At 38.0% G+C, this 13,406-nt stretch overlaps 1 protein-coding gene across 1 annotated transcript in view; it reads right to left on the reverse strand.

Annotated features, from left to right (window-relative positions):
- DLC1 (DLC1 Rho GTPase activating protein) overlaps window positions 1–13,406 on the reverse strand; it is a 220,056-nt gene that overhangs the window by 176,541 nt on the left and 30,109 nt on the right. The window contains exon 2 of the mRNA XM_009884989.1: window positions 2,018–2,167. Coding sequence (XP_009883291.1) covers window positions 2,018–2,167 — 150 coding nt within the window. The remainder of the gene's footprint in view (window positions 1–2,017; window positions 2,168–13,406) is intronic.

Below are 13,406 nucleotides of genomic sequence, written 5' to 3' on the forward strand. Positions count from 1 at the left end.
CTGCGTGGAGTGAAGGCAGAGGATTATACTGCTCGCAGATAAATTGCGACACATGTCTGGCAAAGAGCTGGCGATGTGTAGAACCAGCCATATACCATCAGGGTTATTCGCCGAGATGCAGCCTGTGTGAATACAGCTATGCAGCACACAGGAAAAAAAAAAAGCCTGAACTATTAACCCCAGCCAACTCTGTGCAGACAAAGCCTCAGTTTCCTAATACCAAGTTCCTAGAATAGGTGAAATATAGGGAAGAGACATCTCAGGGGTTCTGCTCCTCAACTGGAAAGAAGCGACAACCCTTTGATTCAGTAATTCCAGTTGAGTCTCTGGTCTGCCAAACTGAAGCTGCCAATTAGGCAGGTGCCTCTGTATCAAGTACGCAAGCTTGTTGTTTTCCGAAAAGGCTTAGAAATTAGAGCCAAATCTGCACTCTAGGTAGGACCATGCATTCCAATCAGATGTTTCCTGCTGGTGAGTCCTCTGCAATGTGAAGCATTGGGAAATGCAGCAGAGCCGTGGAAATGCCTCTATAGAAGTCAGCTGGGGCGCAGATGCTCTCAGAATCTCCTCAGCAGAGCCACGCTGCCCCAGTGCAGAACCATGCCCCCTGCCCTATTAGCCGTGTTTTTGCATCACATTCAAATGCTTTGTTGCTAGAAAATCAGTGTGAGACGGAACACAACACATAAATGTCCCAAAAAATAAATCTTTTGATTCTCTGATTCATATTACTCAAAGGCTCAAAAATTCCTAGAAAATCAGTGCGTATAAATAACATATATACCATGTTTGATGCAAGCTGTCTTTCTGGAGGGCTGCTTTGCAGCACGGAAACAGGTACCACCTCTGATTATCATGCAGGCTTACTGATACGGATTGTCTCAACTCCCTTTATTGCTGTAAGAAGTTAGCTAAAATGCTGGCACGGATTGGTGAGATACGGGGAACAGGTGTTAACCTCGTATTTCAGCTTTCCTGTGCCATCAGTGCTCAAGGAGATGCTGCGAGAACATTGACACCCAGGGGGTAAATGTTTAACTATTAAAGTGTAATTATGTTACGTCCTTTAAAAGCAATATATTATATAATCTTCAGCTGACCAAATCCACTGAAACTTAAATACAGCTTTTCTCACCTACAGATCACTCACTTGACTATATAGCAATAACGAAGTCTGTCTTTAATAGGAAAAAAACCCTCATTATTTAAAAGAAAATACCACTAACAAAAACAAGTGACCCGAATGTTAGCCTAGAGATCTTGGGGCAGTATTTCTCAGGCTTCTTAAATTGAAAAACAGCTGCAGCACATGTGGGTGAAATTAACAGGAAGCCTACACGAGAGCACCTTGGGTCAGCCATTTCATGTTCTTCATAGTTACATGTGTAAACATTTTTGAGAAAAAAAGAACGCATCAATCATGTTTGCAAGCTGCCCGGTCTCCCTTTGGACCACTCTGAGCAAGGAATTCTCGCATTTAAATAAATAAAATAATTAAATAAATTTAGATAGTTGAAGTGCACAGCTCTGCCCAGAATCTTATTTTGAATGACAAAGGATTTCATAAGTGTGTCTCCCAAAAATTACACAGATCCTCCCACCAGCAGAAAAACAAGACCTGTAGCTCAGACTTACCTTTGGTTCTAACTATTTAATGTCAAATGACACATACACGTGTGCTGTGAGGCTGGTGTGATCTTGACTCTGAGCTGACTCTGCATTTACAGTAAGTGATAATTAGAGAGCCAGACAACTGCTGAGTCTCGTTATCTCCCTTTCTTTCATCTGGGAGCTCTGAAGCTTTTGTTTATGAAATGATACCAAAAACAAAGAATGGGTTCCAATATTACTGCCTTCAAAACATGCATACATACAAACAAAATACAAGACAAATTCTTTACAAAGAGTTTTAATTCTGAAATCGAGGAGCTGATAAATGTGAGGACTGAAAGAAAAAAACCCAAACCCCACCAGATTCTGCTTAGAATAACAAGAAAGATAAAGCAAACTGTCTTACAGGTATATGCCTCCGTTTGTATGTCGGGGTGCTGGATGGGGAAGAGCCTGCACTGAGAGCATTTTCAATGTCTTGGTCAAGCTGGTCCAGTTTCATAATTAACAGCACCATTGAATCCAGTCGTGATCGATCCCGATCTTCTGTTATTTCCTAAGGAACAGAAAATACAATTGGTAAATCTGAAATGTCATTACTTGGAAACAATAAGCTTAAATTCAGAAAGCTCTCTTTCTTAATTTGGCATGAATGTACATTGAATAATAAGCAGAAAAATCTCTTTTTTTTTTTTTTTTGAAAAATACTGTCTTGTGTAATCAATTCAGTGAGCATTGACTTACATCCATTACAACAATTAAATTTTTTAAAAAGCACAATTTTTTGGTACAAGTGAGTCATTACTTCCTTGGTACTCATACTCTTTAAAGAGCTACGGGTTCTAAACACTCCTCCAAATATTCAACCCAAGTTATTTAATCTGATTGTATGAATGTAAATGATGCAGGTTGATGTATGATCGAAATGGGAGAGAAGGAAATTCAGAGAAGGCATTTTCCAGCTGAGATTAACCACAACTACTTTTCCTTGTGTAACTATGTTTTGTCAATTCTTGACAGAGATTTCTGTCTTGGTTGGAAACTGATATACATGAGATACTTTAACATTACAGCAGACACAGCATTGTAGATCCTCTGACTGGAAAGAGAGGAGGATGAGGGGCATTCACATCACCACCTTAAACCCCTAGTTTATGCAGTTTCTTTCCCTGTACTGTTTGTAGCAGACGGAGACAGAGAAGATCCTCAAAAGAGCAACTCAAAGCGAGTTCTTCAGGTAGATGGACTAAATAATGCTCTCCAGGAGTTCCTCCTTCTCTTTTCCCTTTATATGGAGAGTTAATACAAAAGTTAGCCAACTAGCCTGCCTCAAAATTCAGGGATATGAAACCCCCCACTGGTTCCTGTATGGATTTTCACAATAGGGAGTTAGAAAATAGGAAGTTCCATTAACTCACTTAAAATAATATTTTTATAAATCCTTCTCAAGAAATGGAAACAAAGATGTGTCCAAGAGGTACGTGATGTAAGTGCCCAATTCAGCCTTTTTTGATAGTCATTAAACTGTTTTTCACACTACACAGCGACTTCTCCAGTTAGTTAGGATTCTGTAAGTGGGTTTTTTATAGACTGCTTCAAAGAAATTGCAAAATATCAATTAAATGATTCCTGCTAGAATGACAGGAACTGTATAGATAAAATAGTCATATGAAACATAGTCTACATGGTCTTTATGAGAAGACAGAGGTGAAGAGGGTTAGTTAACTAAATCTTAGAAAAGCAGAAATACAAATCTGTCCGTCCATAGCAGAGCTATGAACAACGTTCAAAGCAAAGGCCAAACTCAGGAAAACTGTGTATTTCATTTTTTTACTACAACATGTTATTTTGCATTGGGTTGCTGAAAAACCTGATGAATTTTCAGGACCTTCTGATGAACCTGAACTAAGTTTAGACTGAGCCTGAGAGCCTGTTACCTCAAAACAACATAGCAATCAGTGAAATGGGTTAAGTTTCACTTTCTTTCAAACCGAAAACACAATGTCCCAAATGATTCACTGAAACTCCACGCATCTTCATTTAAACTGATGTTAAAGTGACGTCTGCAAATGTCAGAACAGTTATTTCATCTAAGCGGCATGGCTGCAGAAAGCCCAGTGGGGCAAATAAGGACCTGCTAACAAAGGAGACGTGACCTCCTTTGCGGCACAGGGCCACCTTTGCCACGGTGGGTGAGATTGTAGCCAGTTTACCCACCCAGAGGGGGACAGGGCTGCTACAAAAACTAGCCTCCTACACAGTCCCCTAACTGTGTATTTGTTTCTACCAGTTTTGCTTGGAAATAGACCACTGGGAAGGGTAATCAACCTAAAATTTACACTTAAAACCCAACAGTTAGTTGCCACACCACAACAAAATGAGTGGTGGTGACTGGGTGGGGCTTTTTAGTTTGTTTGTTTTGTGGGTTTGGGTTTTTTTGTTGTTTGTTTTTTTTTTTTTTTTTTCAGACTAGACAGATAACAGGCCTTTAAATGAAGACAAAAAAAAATATCTGGAATTTTCCCCAAGCAAATTGTTTGACTTATCCTGCCAAAAAAGTATAAACTTGCTCTGCGTGTAGCAGATTGAGAATGCTGGAGAAGAATCTGCTGAAAGGAAGAGGTGGCAAAATATTGCTCAAAGTGATATTCAGGCTTGACATGACGGACTGGCTTTGCAGGCAAACACCGCTTTCAGAAAACAATAATATTATCAGTATGGAATTTAGCTATTCTGTTCAGAAGTCTGAGCAATGGTTTGCATTTCTGACTGCTGTTGACATCAGCCTTGTCGTGAGAAGTTTTAACTTTTTAACTGTATTTTCTATTTTTACAATTTACTGAATAACACAATAATCACCTTCCGTTTGGCTGGGGCACTATAAAATTATATACGTGAAAACATAAGCAGCATATGAAAAAAATAATTAACGCATAAAAATAAAAAAAATCATAAGTTGGAAATTCAGCACAACACACTAAATAAATATTATTATAAGATTAATTTATGTTTAGAGAGTTTTAGCCTTGATATTATCTAATAAATTTCCAAGAGCTTTAGAGCATACTTGTCTTCTTTGCATCTCCCTTGTGTGTATATTCTGAGATTCTGTTACTGAAGTGTGATATGATCTAAAGCCAGCAAGATATTAGCAATTCATTTGTTTTCTTTTGAAAACACAGTATTTCCTTTGCATCCAGTCTTTCACATTTTTCCCCACTGATAGGTAGTTACCTTCCAAATCAGAATGCAAAACTATAAATTACATTTATACAATTATACAGAAAGCCTACCTTTATCATTAGGAACTCAAACCTCAGGCGTTAGAAGCTGCCTGGTCAAAGAATGCCCTTACAACCTTAATTTTTGCCTTTGCAGGCATTTGCCTTGGGCAATTCAGAAATACATCCCAAACACATACAGTAAGTCAAACTTGAGATGTTATTTGCCTGGAGATTTTATTTGTAACGTGTCTCCATACAAAGAGGAAATACTTTAGGTTATGAACTGGAAAAAACAATATTTCTTTTAATTTGTGTCCTCACTGGTGTGATAAAGGAGCTAGTTAAATTCTGATATATTCATATGTTTAGAACAGAAAGCATTGTAACTTTTCCCAGAATGAAGGATGCTTGAATTACTCCTAAATGAAGTATTAAAACCTCAAAGTTAAGGTCATATTAAAAGAAGTCCAAACGTTTTTACAAGGAAAACAGTTCACAAGCCCTGTTGCTACCATCAGCAAACAATGCTAATAAAATGAAAACATTTTGAAGAACATGGTTACAAATGAGGCTCAGCCACTTTTTTAGACATTTCTGTCATTTTGGAGCTTATATTGTTATTGAAAAGAATAACACTATTTTTTTTCTCTATGTACTCCTGTGTCTTTGAGTGCTTATTTGTCTTTTTACCACCTAGCTGCTTTGTGCTTGCATTTACAAACCGAGGTTGTTTATTAACATGATAACCCTACAGCACTCTGCTTGGAGAACACCTGGCAATTTTTGAATACAACGTTCTTTGCGCATAATGTTTTTTTTTTTTTTGGAACATTTGATGGATAAACAACAAACACTGACAGCATTAATCAGAATATTTCTAAAAAGTTTCTCCCCCATCTTTTTTTTTTTTTTTAAGGTTACCAGTTTTATATCCATATTATCAGTATGTTACAATGATTTTAACCTATTCAAACAAAAGAAAACAGTTAAGGAGTACAATGCTAGTTAAGTTTGGATTTAATACATCCATTTTGTCTGATCAGGGCATGGCAAAACAATTGAAGCAGATACCCTTCACTTGCTTGCTCTCTTAAACCCTGTATTTCTTGAAGTGTATTTTTCCCCTTCTCCTGCAGCCACTGTTTTATATCATACACACACACACTTTTCTTCCTCCTGTAGCCCCTTTTCCCACATACCTCTTTCAGCTGAGGGGAGCTGAAGCAAAAGATACCTTTTGAAAAGATGTACTGTTAAGAGTAAAACCTATTTTAATTTTCACAGCAGAGATTTTGCACAGAAGTAGTTAGTACGCAAAACTAACTCTGTGTTCTCTCATAACACCCACAGGGGGGTTGAATCACTCCCACCTTCCCTGTAAGGGCTCCTTTTCAAAGCATCTGCTGGTTTCCAGAGCACAGCAGACCTCATTAGTGCCAGCGGGGTCCTCTGTGGTTAAGGAGGGGAGAGGATGTCCCCGCTCCAAGCAGCCGCCTGTTAGGGCCATCAGGGCACCACCAACCTCACTCCTCCCTGACACTATTGTGTCAAGGTGCTCATCGTTTCTTTGAAAAGGAGACCTTGGTTTTTAGAGGTAAGCCTGTTGCACAGCTGACCAGGCGAGCTCGATTACCCACCAAGGAAAGAGATCTTTTACGGAAAAAGTTGGCTGAGTTTTGTCTGGTATTCTTGATCTGCAGCCAGCAGCTGCACCAACTTAAAATCTTGCATTAATGCTATGTATATCAGATGGCATTAAATTACTCACTCTTGTCTTTCCTTGCTCAAAAATACCCTTTTTGAAAAATAGAAGGTTATTAAATCACCTATTTTATACTGTGAAGGTTTTCATCTGAACTGAAAGCAAAAAAGAAAAATGAAAAATATGTTATTTTGGAATTATCGGTTGATTTTTCCTAGCAGGTGTATAAATCAGATGTGTAATTTTCATCTTTCTGCATTGCAGCATACTGTTCACAAACTTTGAAAAAAATCTAAGAATTGTATCTTTCTCTAAATTTTACACTCCACAGTACCACATTGGAGTCCTATTCTTCATTATATGGGAGGGATTGCAGGCGGAGAACACTAAAACACAATGAAAAAGTTAAAGCCCTCCATTCGTTTTTGACATAAGACACAAGGCCTAGACACAAGCAAAAGTCAGAGTAAGATTACTATTATAAATCATATTTGGAACTAATATTTAGAATAGACTGAAAATGGAACAAATAACATAAGCATAATCTGGTGTACACATGCACAGGTGAGGAGACGTGCTCATGCACGCAGCTATCCCTACCCATTCACGCAAGTTTTGAGAAACTAGCTTTTCTTCTGATTTTTCTTACAAGAACTTTAGACAGCTGACTCAATTTTCCAAATATAAAGTATTCAATAGCACTGGTTTATGTGCATTTTTAAATTCCTGTTAAACCCACAAATAAGTCATGTTTGCAAAAGGGAAGTCTTCAGAGGCACTTAATTGCTATATAATGTCACAATTGTGATTTTCACTACTGTATCCTTAAAAGAAATCTAATAAATACAATTACATCAGAAAGTCAGCTCCGAATAACATATTCTCTTAACAAAACACATGCTTTTTATACTTCCAGACAAAAAAATACGGTTCCTTCTGTGGAGCATAGTGCTTACAGGGTTAGTGCTGCGTTCTCTGGGGAAAAAAAGGAATTGTGTTGGAAAATGACAGAGAGGATAAAATTCAAATATAGCCAAGCTGGTAAGTTCCAGGAACTGGGAGATTTCAGGACTAGAAGTGAGGTGAAACTTCTCCATTTCCCTAACTTTTCATGAGATCTTTCAAACCCACGTGCAATTCACAGATAAGTTCTCCTGAATTTAACCTGATTTCCATTGAAGAAACTTGCCATCTTTTACGTTCAAAGCTAATTTAATCTAAACAAAAGCATTCCTCTTTAGTAACTTCCTTTCTACAGCTGTTTTTGCCTAAACACACACTCAACCTGTAGGCTGTACTCTGGTTTAGTTCAGACAGTTTTGATTGTATTTTCCCATGTTTCATGTCAGCCAAGTAAACTATCTAGAAGAGATGTTATTAATAATGAAATTTAGTAATTCACTATTGATGAAATGGAAAATCACCCCAAAACCTTGGGGCAAAACAATCTGAGGAATCATTATTACATGGCTGTATTAACTCAGCGGGGACGTCAGGCAGTGGTTACTCATGAAGTGGTCACTCTTGAAACACGACAGCTCTGTAGTATGAAACTGAGTCAATCACAATCACATTCTAGCTAATGACAATTAACTATTCATTAGATATTAATGGAAAACATAGACTTCTCAGACTGTTAGTACTGTGTTAACATTATACCAATTCTCCTGCAATACTAACGCAAATAATGGTTGGTGGCACCAATTTAGGTAACCGACAGAAGCAAACCAAAACATAAAACAAAAACTCTAAATGCTGTATCTTATCCAGTGTAGAAGATAATTATCTTAAACTTACAATACAATTTCATAAACTACAGACGATGGGTGAAAGCCCACTCTCTGTCTTTGGAGTTACACTTGTTTGCAGTAGCCAGTCTGATGACACCCAACTCCCAGGAATCGTTCCTGATTTAGGATCATGTCAGTATTATGACTATGAAAATTTGCTAAAATCAAATCATGCACAGAGCACAACATGATCATAATTTGTCTTCATTGGGTGGAAAAAAATATAGTTAAACATAAAATCATTAATCATAGTCTTTCCAGCATAAAGAATATTCGATTACTTTCCAATTTCCTCCTTCTTCTTCATATTTTGTAAATTAGCATTGTAGTCACATTTTATAACCACACTCTTATGGCTACGACTTAGAAAGTACGCAAAAAGCAGGTTTTTACTTTTACTGAACCTCATTTCTGTTTGAGTGGAAAGAGTTCTGTTTTGTGGAGAATATTATGACAGTTATCTAAGCACTATTTATCGGACTGGAAAAATACTGTGATTAAATAGAACTGTGTTGAAATAGAATGTGAGTGATACATGACTGATGCTGCATTTTTTATATTATTGCAAAACTACCTCTGATTTAGTAATTTTGTGCAAAATCAACAAGAAAACACGTCAGTGAATTTCTTACTGCTTTCCTATTATGCTGTAAATCAGAGCGTCAAACAAGGCAAAATAGTGACTCTATTTTAATCATCAGAAATGAAATCAGCATTAGTGATGTGTCAGCATGTGAGAAAATGTAAGTAGATGGATCACAAAACATTGAGTCTATTTGAATTTATCTATTATTACCCTTTGAAGTTTGTAATATTTAAAAATGTTATACCACAATTTTATTATCTGCATAGCACCGTTAAAAATGCAAAGACTTTCTGAAGACTTCAGTTTCCATAATATTAGAGGTTAATTTCTCTGGGCAATAAAACTCATCATTTGGAAATCTATACTTGAACTGTGGCAAGTTTTTTGGACTCCAGCTGTTCGCATTTATCCCATCGGAAGTGCTTGAGAATGAGAGTCACAGGTGTATGGATGCCTGATGTGGCACCAACACTTAGGACACCCCATTCTTAAAAGAAAAATTGGACTTAGGGAAATACAACTGAATATATGACAGACACAAAAGATTTCACATGTTTGGGCCATTAGTATACTTCATAACTTGTGATTTGTTCCTCCTTAAGGCATGAGGCACACCTGGAAACACAAAGGTGAGGGTAATTATGAGCCAAAAATGCAACCTCATGGCAAAAAAGAAAGACCAACAGTATCTGAGCTGCACTAGGAAGAACGTTGCCAACAGGACAAGGGGGCTATCCTTCCCCTCTGTTCAGCCCTGGTGAGACACATCTGGGTTTGATACTGGGTCCAGACACGGGCTCCTCAGAACAAGAGAAACATGGACGTACTGGAGCAAGTCCGGTGAAGACGATTAAGGGTTTGGAGCATCTTTCGTATGAGGAGAGGTTGAGAAAGCTGGAACTGTTTAGCCTGGAGAAGAGAAGGCTCAAGAGGGATCTGTCTGATGAGTGAGTAAGAAGATAGAGCCAGGCACTTCTTAGTGGTACCCAGAGACAGGACAAGAGGCAATGGGAACAAACCAAGATACAGTAAATTCCATTTAGACCTAAGAAAAAAAATCTTTACTGTGAGGGTGACTGAGCAGAGGAATAGGTCGCCCAGAGAGGTTATGGAGTTTTCATCATGGAGATATTAAAAATCTGACTGGACACGGTCCCAGACCACCTGCTCTAACTCTTCTTGGACTAGGCAATCGCAAGAAGTGTCTTCCAACATCAACCACTCTGTGATTCTGTGGTAGTTTTTAACACTTATTGCAATATGCTTTTTAAAGAGGACACAAATGATATTATAGTGAGAACCCATGTAGCATTTAGGATACTTTGCTCGAACCATTCTCTCCACCTGTAATCCCCTCACCTCAATTTCTTCACCTTTTGTCAGTCTAGAGGTTTGAAAGAGAAAAAGAATAGGTACATGAACAGAACAAAATAAGGCTTATCATAGGTTAATTGGTTGGATAGGACTTTGGAGGTCTCTAGAACAACATTCTGCTCAAGTAGGGCCAGCTGCGAGATCAGACCAAGCTGTTCAGGGCTTGATCCAGTCAGGTTATGGAAACCCTCAAGGACAGAGAATGCTCAACCTCTCTGGGCAACCTGCTCTCATCCTTGACTGTCCTCATGTGAAAAAAGCTTTTCTCTGAAGAGATCATCTAATGCATTTCAAGCCTGGAAGTAAGGAATGGTTTAGAAATGGAAAGCAAACCCAATACTTTCAGTTTTACACTTCAGGGAAGTCAGCACAAAGAGGATGGGGGAAGAGGAATGAATATAAAACCTAGTTTGTCCTCCAGTTTACCAATGAAAACATAGAAACCAGGTAATGACCACTACCTGTATGAAGTCTATTAGTGACACTCTACTCCACCATATCTGAAGATACTGCAATAGTAGCTCTGAGCAGCGTCCTGAAATTAATGGGACTCTTCCCACGATTGCAATGAACTTTTATTCAGACCTAGGACAAATATGAGAATTAAAACCTACAAACCACTGTACACTCTAACTTCTCCCAGGTGCTTGTCTTAAATGGTTATCATGCTACTCTAGTAAGTGAAGAGTTTTAAGAATACAGGTTTCACTTTCAACTCAATCTCTTTAGATAAGGTATCTGTTCATTAATATGATTGTGATGTCAATAAATGAAAAAACAGCCTATTAAAAAAACCACAACACAATCCCCTTGCTAATAACACCTTAATAAATTTGCCTATTATTTGTGTACGTGGAGGGGAGAGTATCCACTCAATTTCAAGTCCAGTTAACTTAACAGGCTCCAGAAAATTTGCTATATTTGCTTTTCTTTGCAAGCAAAAACTTTGTGCAAAGCTAGGAGTCATTATGGAAGAAATGTGCTGTTACACAAATATTCTAACAAATCTTCATATGAGGGGAGCAGATTTTGCTGGTTACTTAACCTTATAAACCTTGACACAAGGTCTTAGCGTGAAGACATCCAAGTTATCATTCATCTGGGTTGGGGTTTTTTTTGGTAAAAATATAAATATTTAACTGCTTCTGCCTTTTACTTTAGTTTTATATCACATTTTTGAGTCCTGTGGGTTTATTTACATATCTATGTATTTACAAGTCACATAAACACACATGCATGCATGCACTCTGATTTGTGCAGTGAAGGAACTTTGTACATTGATGATAAGTTTAAATTTGGCATTTTATAAATGCAGAAGTAAATATTATAAGTTTACCTGGAGAGGCTAATTAAAAAAATAGATTGGGTTGGCTCATTACCAAGAGTTGCCTGAGAATTTTTATATATTGAATGACAAAATGTAGGAACACACAACTCACTGAAATCAGCCCAGTGCTTTACGGCTTCTGAGAAACTGGTCATTTATTTAGATATCTAGCTAGAGGCAGAAGAATCTGCATTTATCTTTCTGGTTTTGGTAATCTTGCTCAAGTTAGCAGTTTACACGACAGATTCACTAGGGTTGTCTGCCAAACACAAACAGTTTCCAATCCCTCTCATGTCTGGAGGAGGCTGTTAGAAGAGAAAGGGATTCAAGGAAAGCTGAGACAGTGTGCACTCAGCAAAGAGTATTTTCTTCCCACGTACCCTGAAGCATGACTAGATTATGGACACCTCTGTAAAGAGACAACAAAGAAAATACGGGACTTTAGAGTTGATGGCAGAAAGAATGAGGTGGGGCATTCAATGTGGAGAGAAGAGCTCAAGTTCTTGTATGGAAAGTTATATGATACAGACAGGTATATACCAACCATACTGAGTCACACGGAGTCTGAGCAACCTCGTGTCTGACAGGACACCCAGGATCAAGGCACAAAAATCGTGAAAACAGATGCCTAAGACCTGCTTTAAATGAGTCACCAGTTAATCCGCTCTACTGCAGAAAGGACCTACTTTGTCTGCGGAGTGAGACAAGTAACACAGCATTGCATGAGAATCAAAAGCCATAAACCACACTCCAACTTCTTCCAGGTGAGCAATGGAAATGACTGTCTTCGATGGTTAAAATGCTAACCTATTAAATTCAGAGTTAAATTAAGAATACAGGTTGAAAGAGGTGAGGCGATGTGATGTGGGGTGCTCTATGTGTGATATGACAAGACTCGGTTACAGTCCTATTGTCAAGATGGGCAAAATGGAAGACATAATTTGGGGTGGTTGTGTTTTTCTTTCCTTTGTTGTGCTCTCAGCAGCACTGAAGTACAGCACTGCAGTTCAGATAATAAGGCTTGGAGAAAAATGAAGGAACAAATAAGTACCAGTAGAGTGAAAATGGTATTAAAAAGGTGAGGCAATGGCTAGCAGAGTGGGAAATACTAATGCTAATCCAAACAGGACACTTTCGTAGTACAGAAAACAACAAAAATGCAAAAGTGGAGTTATTTCTGCAAACGTAGAAGAGCAAACTTCACAGAAGTTTGGCAATATACAGAATTTCCTGCACTGTTAATATTCTGTCCCTGCATAGACCACTCTTCCATGCAAAACTGTTTGGAAATCTCTTTTAAATATTTGGTGTTACTTCTGGTTCATTTCATCAGAAAAAAATGCACTAACTGAAGATTTTTGAAGTCATGCAAGTGACCTGAGAGAACCGTTTAAAGATTTTCGTAGGCTTACTGCTGTGGCAGATGTAGCAATGGATGATGAAGTCTGTTGCAAACTTCCAGAAGTTATAGCAGAGTCATGTTTTCTTGTGCAGGCCTTTCGTGACAAATAGAGGAGGGAAACTGAGAATTTAAACTCTTCCCTAATAAGACTGAATTTGTTTAGAAACAGTGAACTTCAAAATAGCACTGTTTCTTTCAGCGTTCTCTGCAGTAAAAACACTGGAACAGATTCTCAGAATGCTACTTATGTTTGCATGTGACTTGCATGACATGATTGATTTAGTTGCCAGTATATACAGAAAAACATTTGTAAAACTGAATAACTTTTTTACTCTAGGCCTTAATCAACGTAAACCATAGTGTTCCCCTCTTTCCCCCCCCCCCCCCCCC

This window comes from Charadrius vociferus, unplaced genomic scaffold (genome assembly GCF_000708025.1).
Source record: "Charadrius vociferus isolate BGI_N301 unplaced genomic scaffold, ASM70802v2 scaffold134, whole genome shotgun sequence".
In the NCBI taxonomy this organism is placed as follows: domain Eukaryota; kingdom Metazoa; phylum Chordata; class Aves; order Charadriiformes; family Charadriidae; genus Charadrius; species Charadrius vociferus.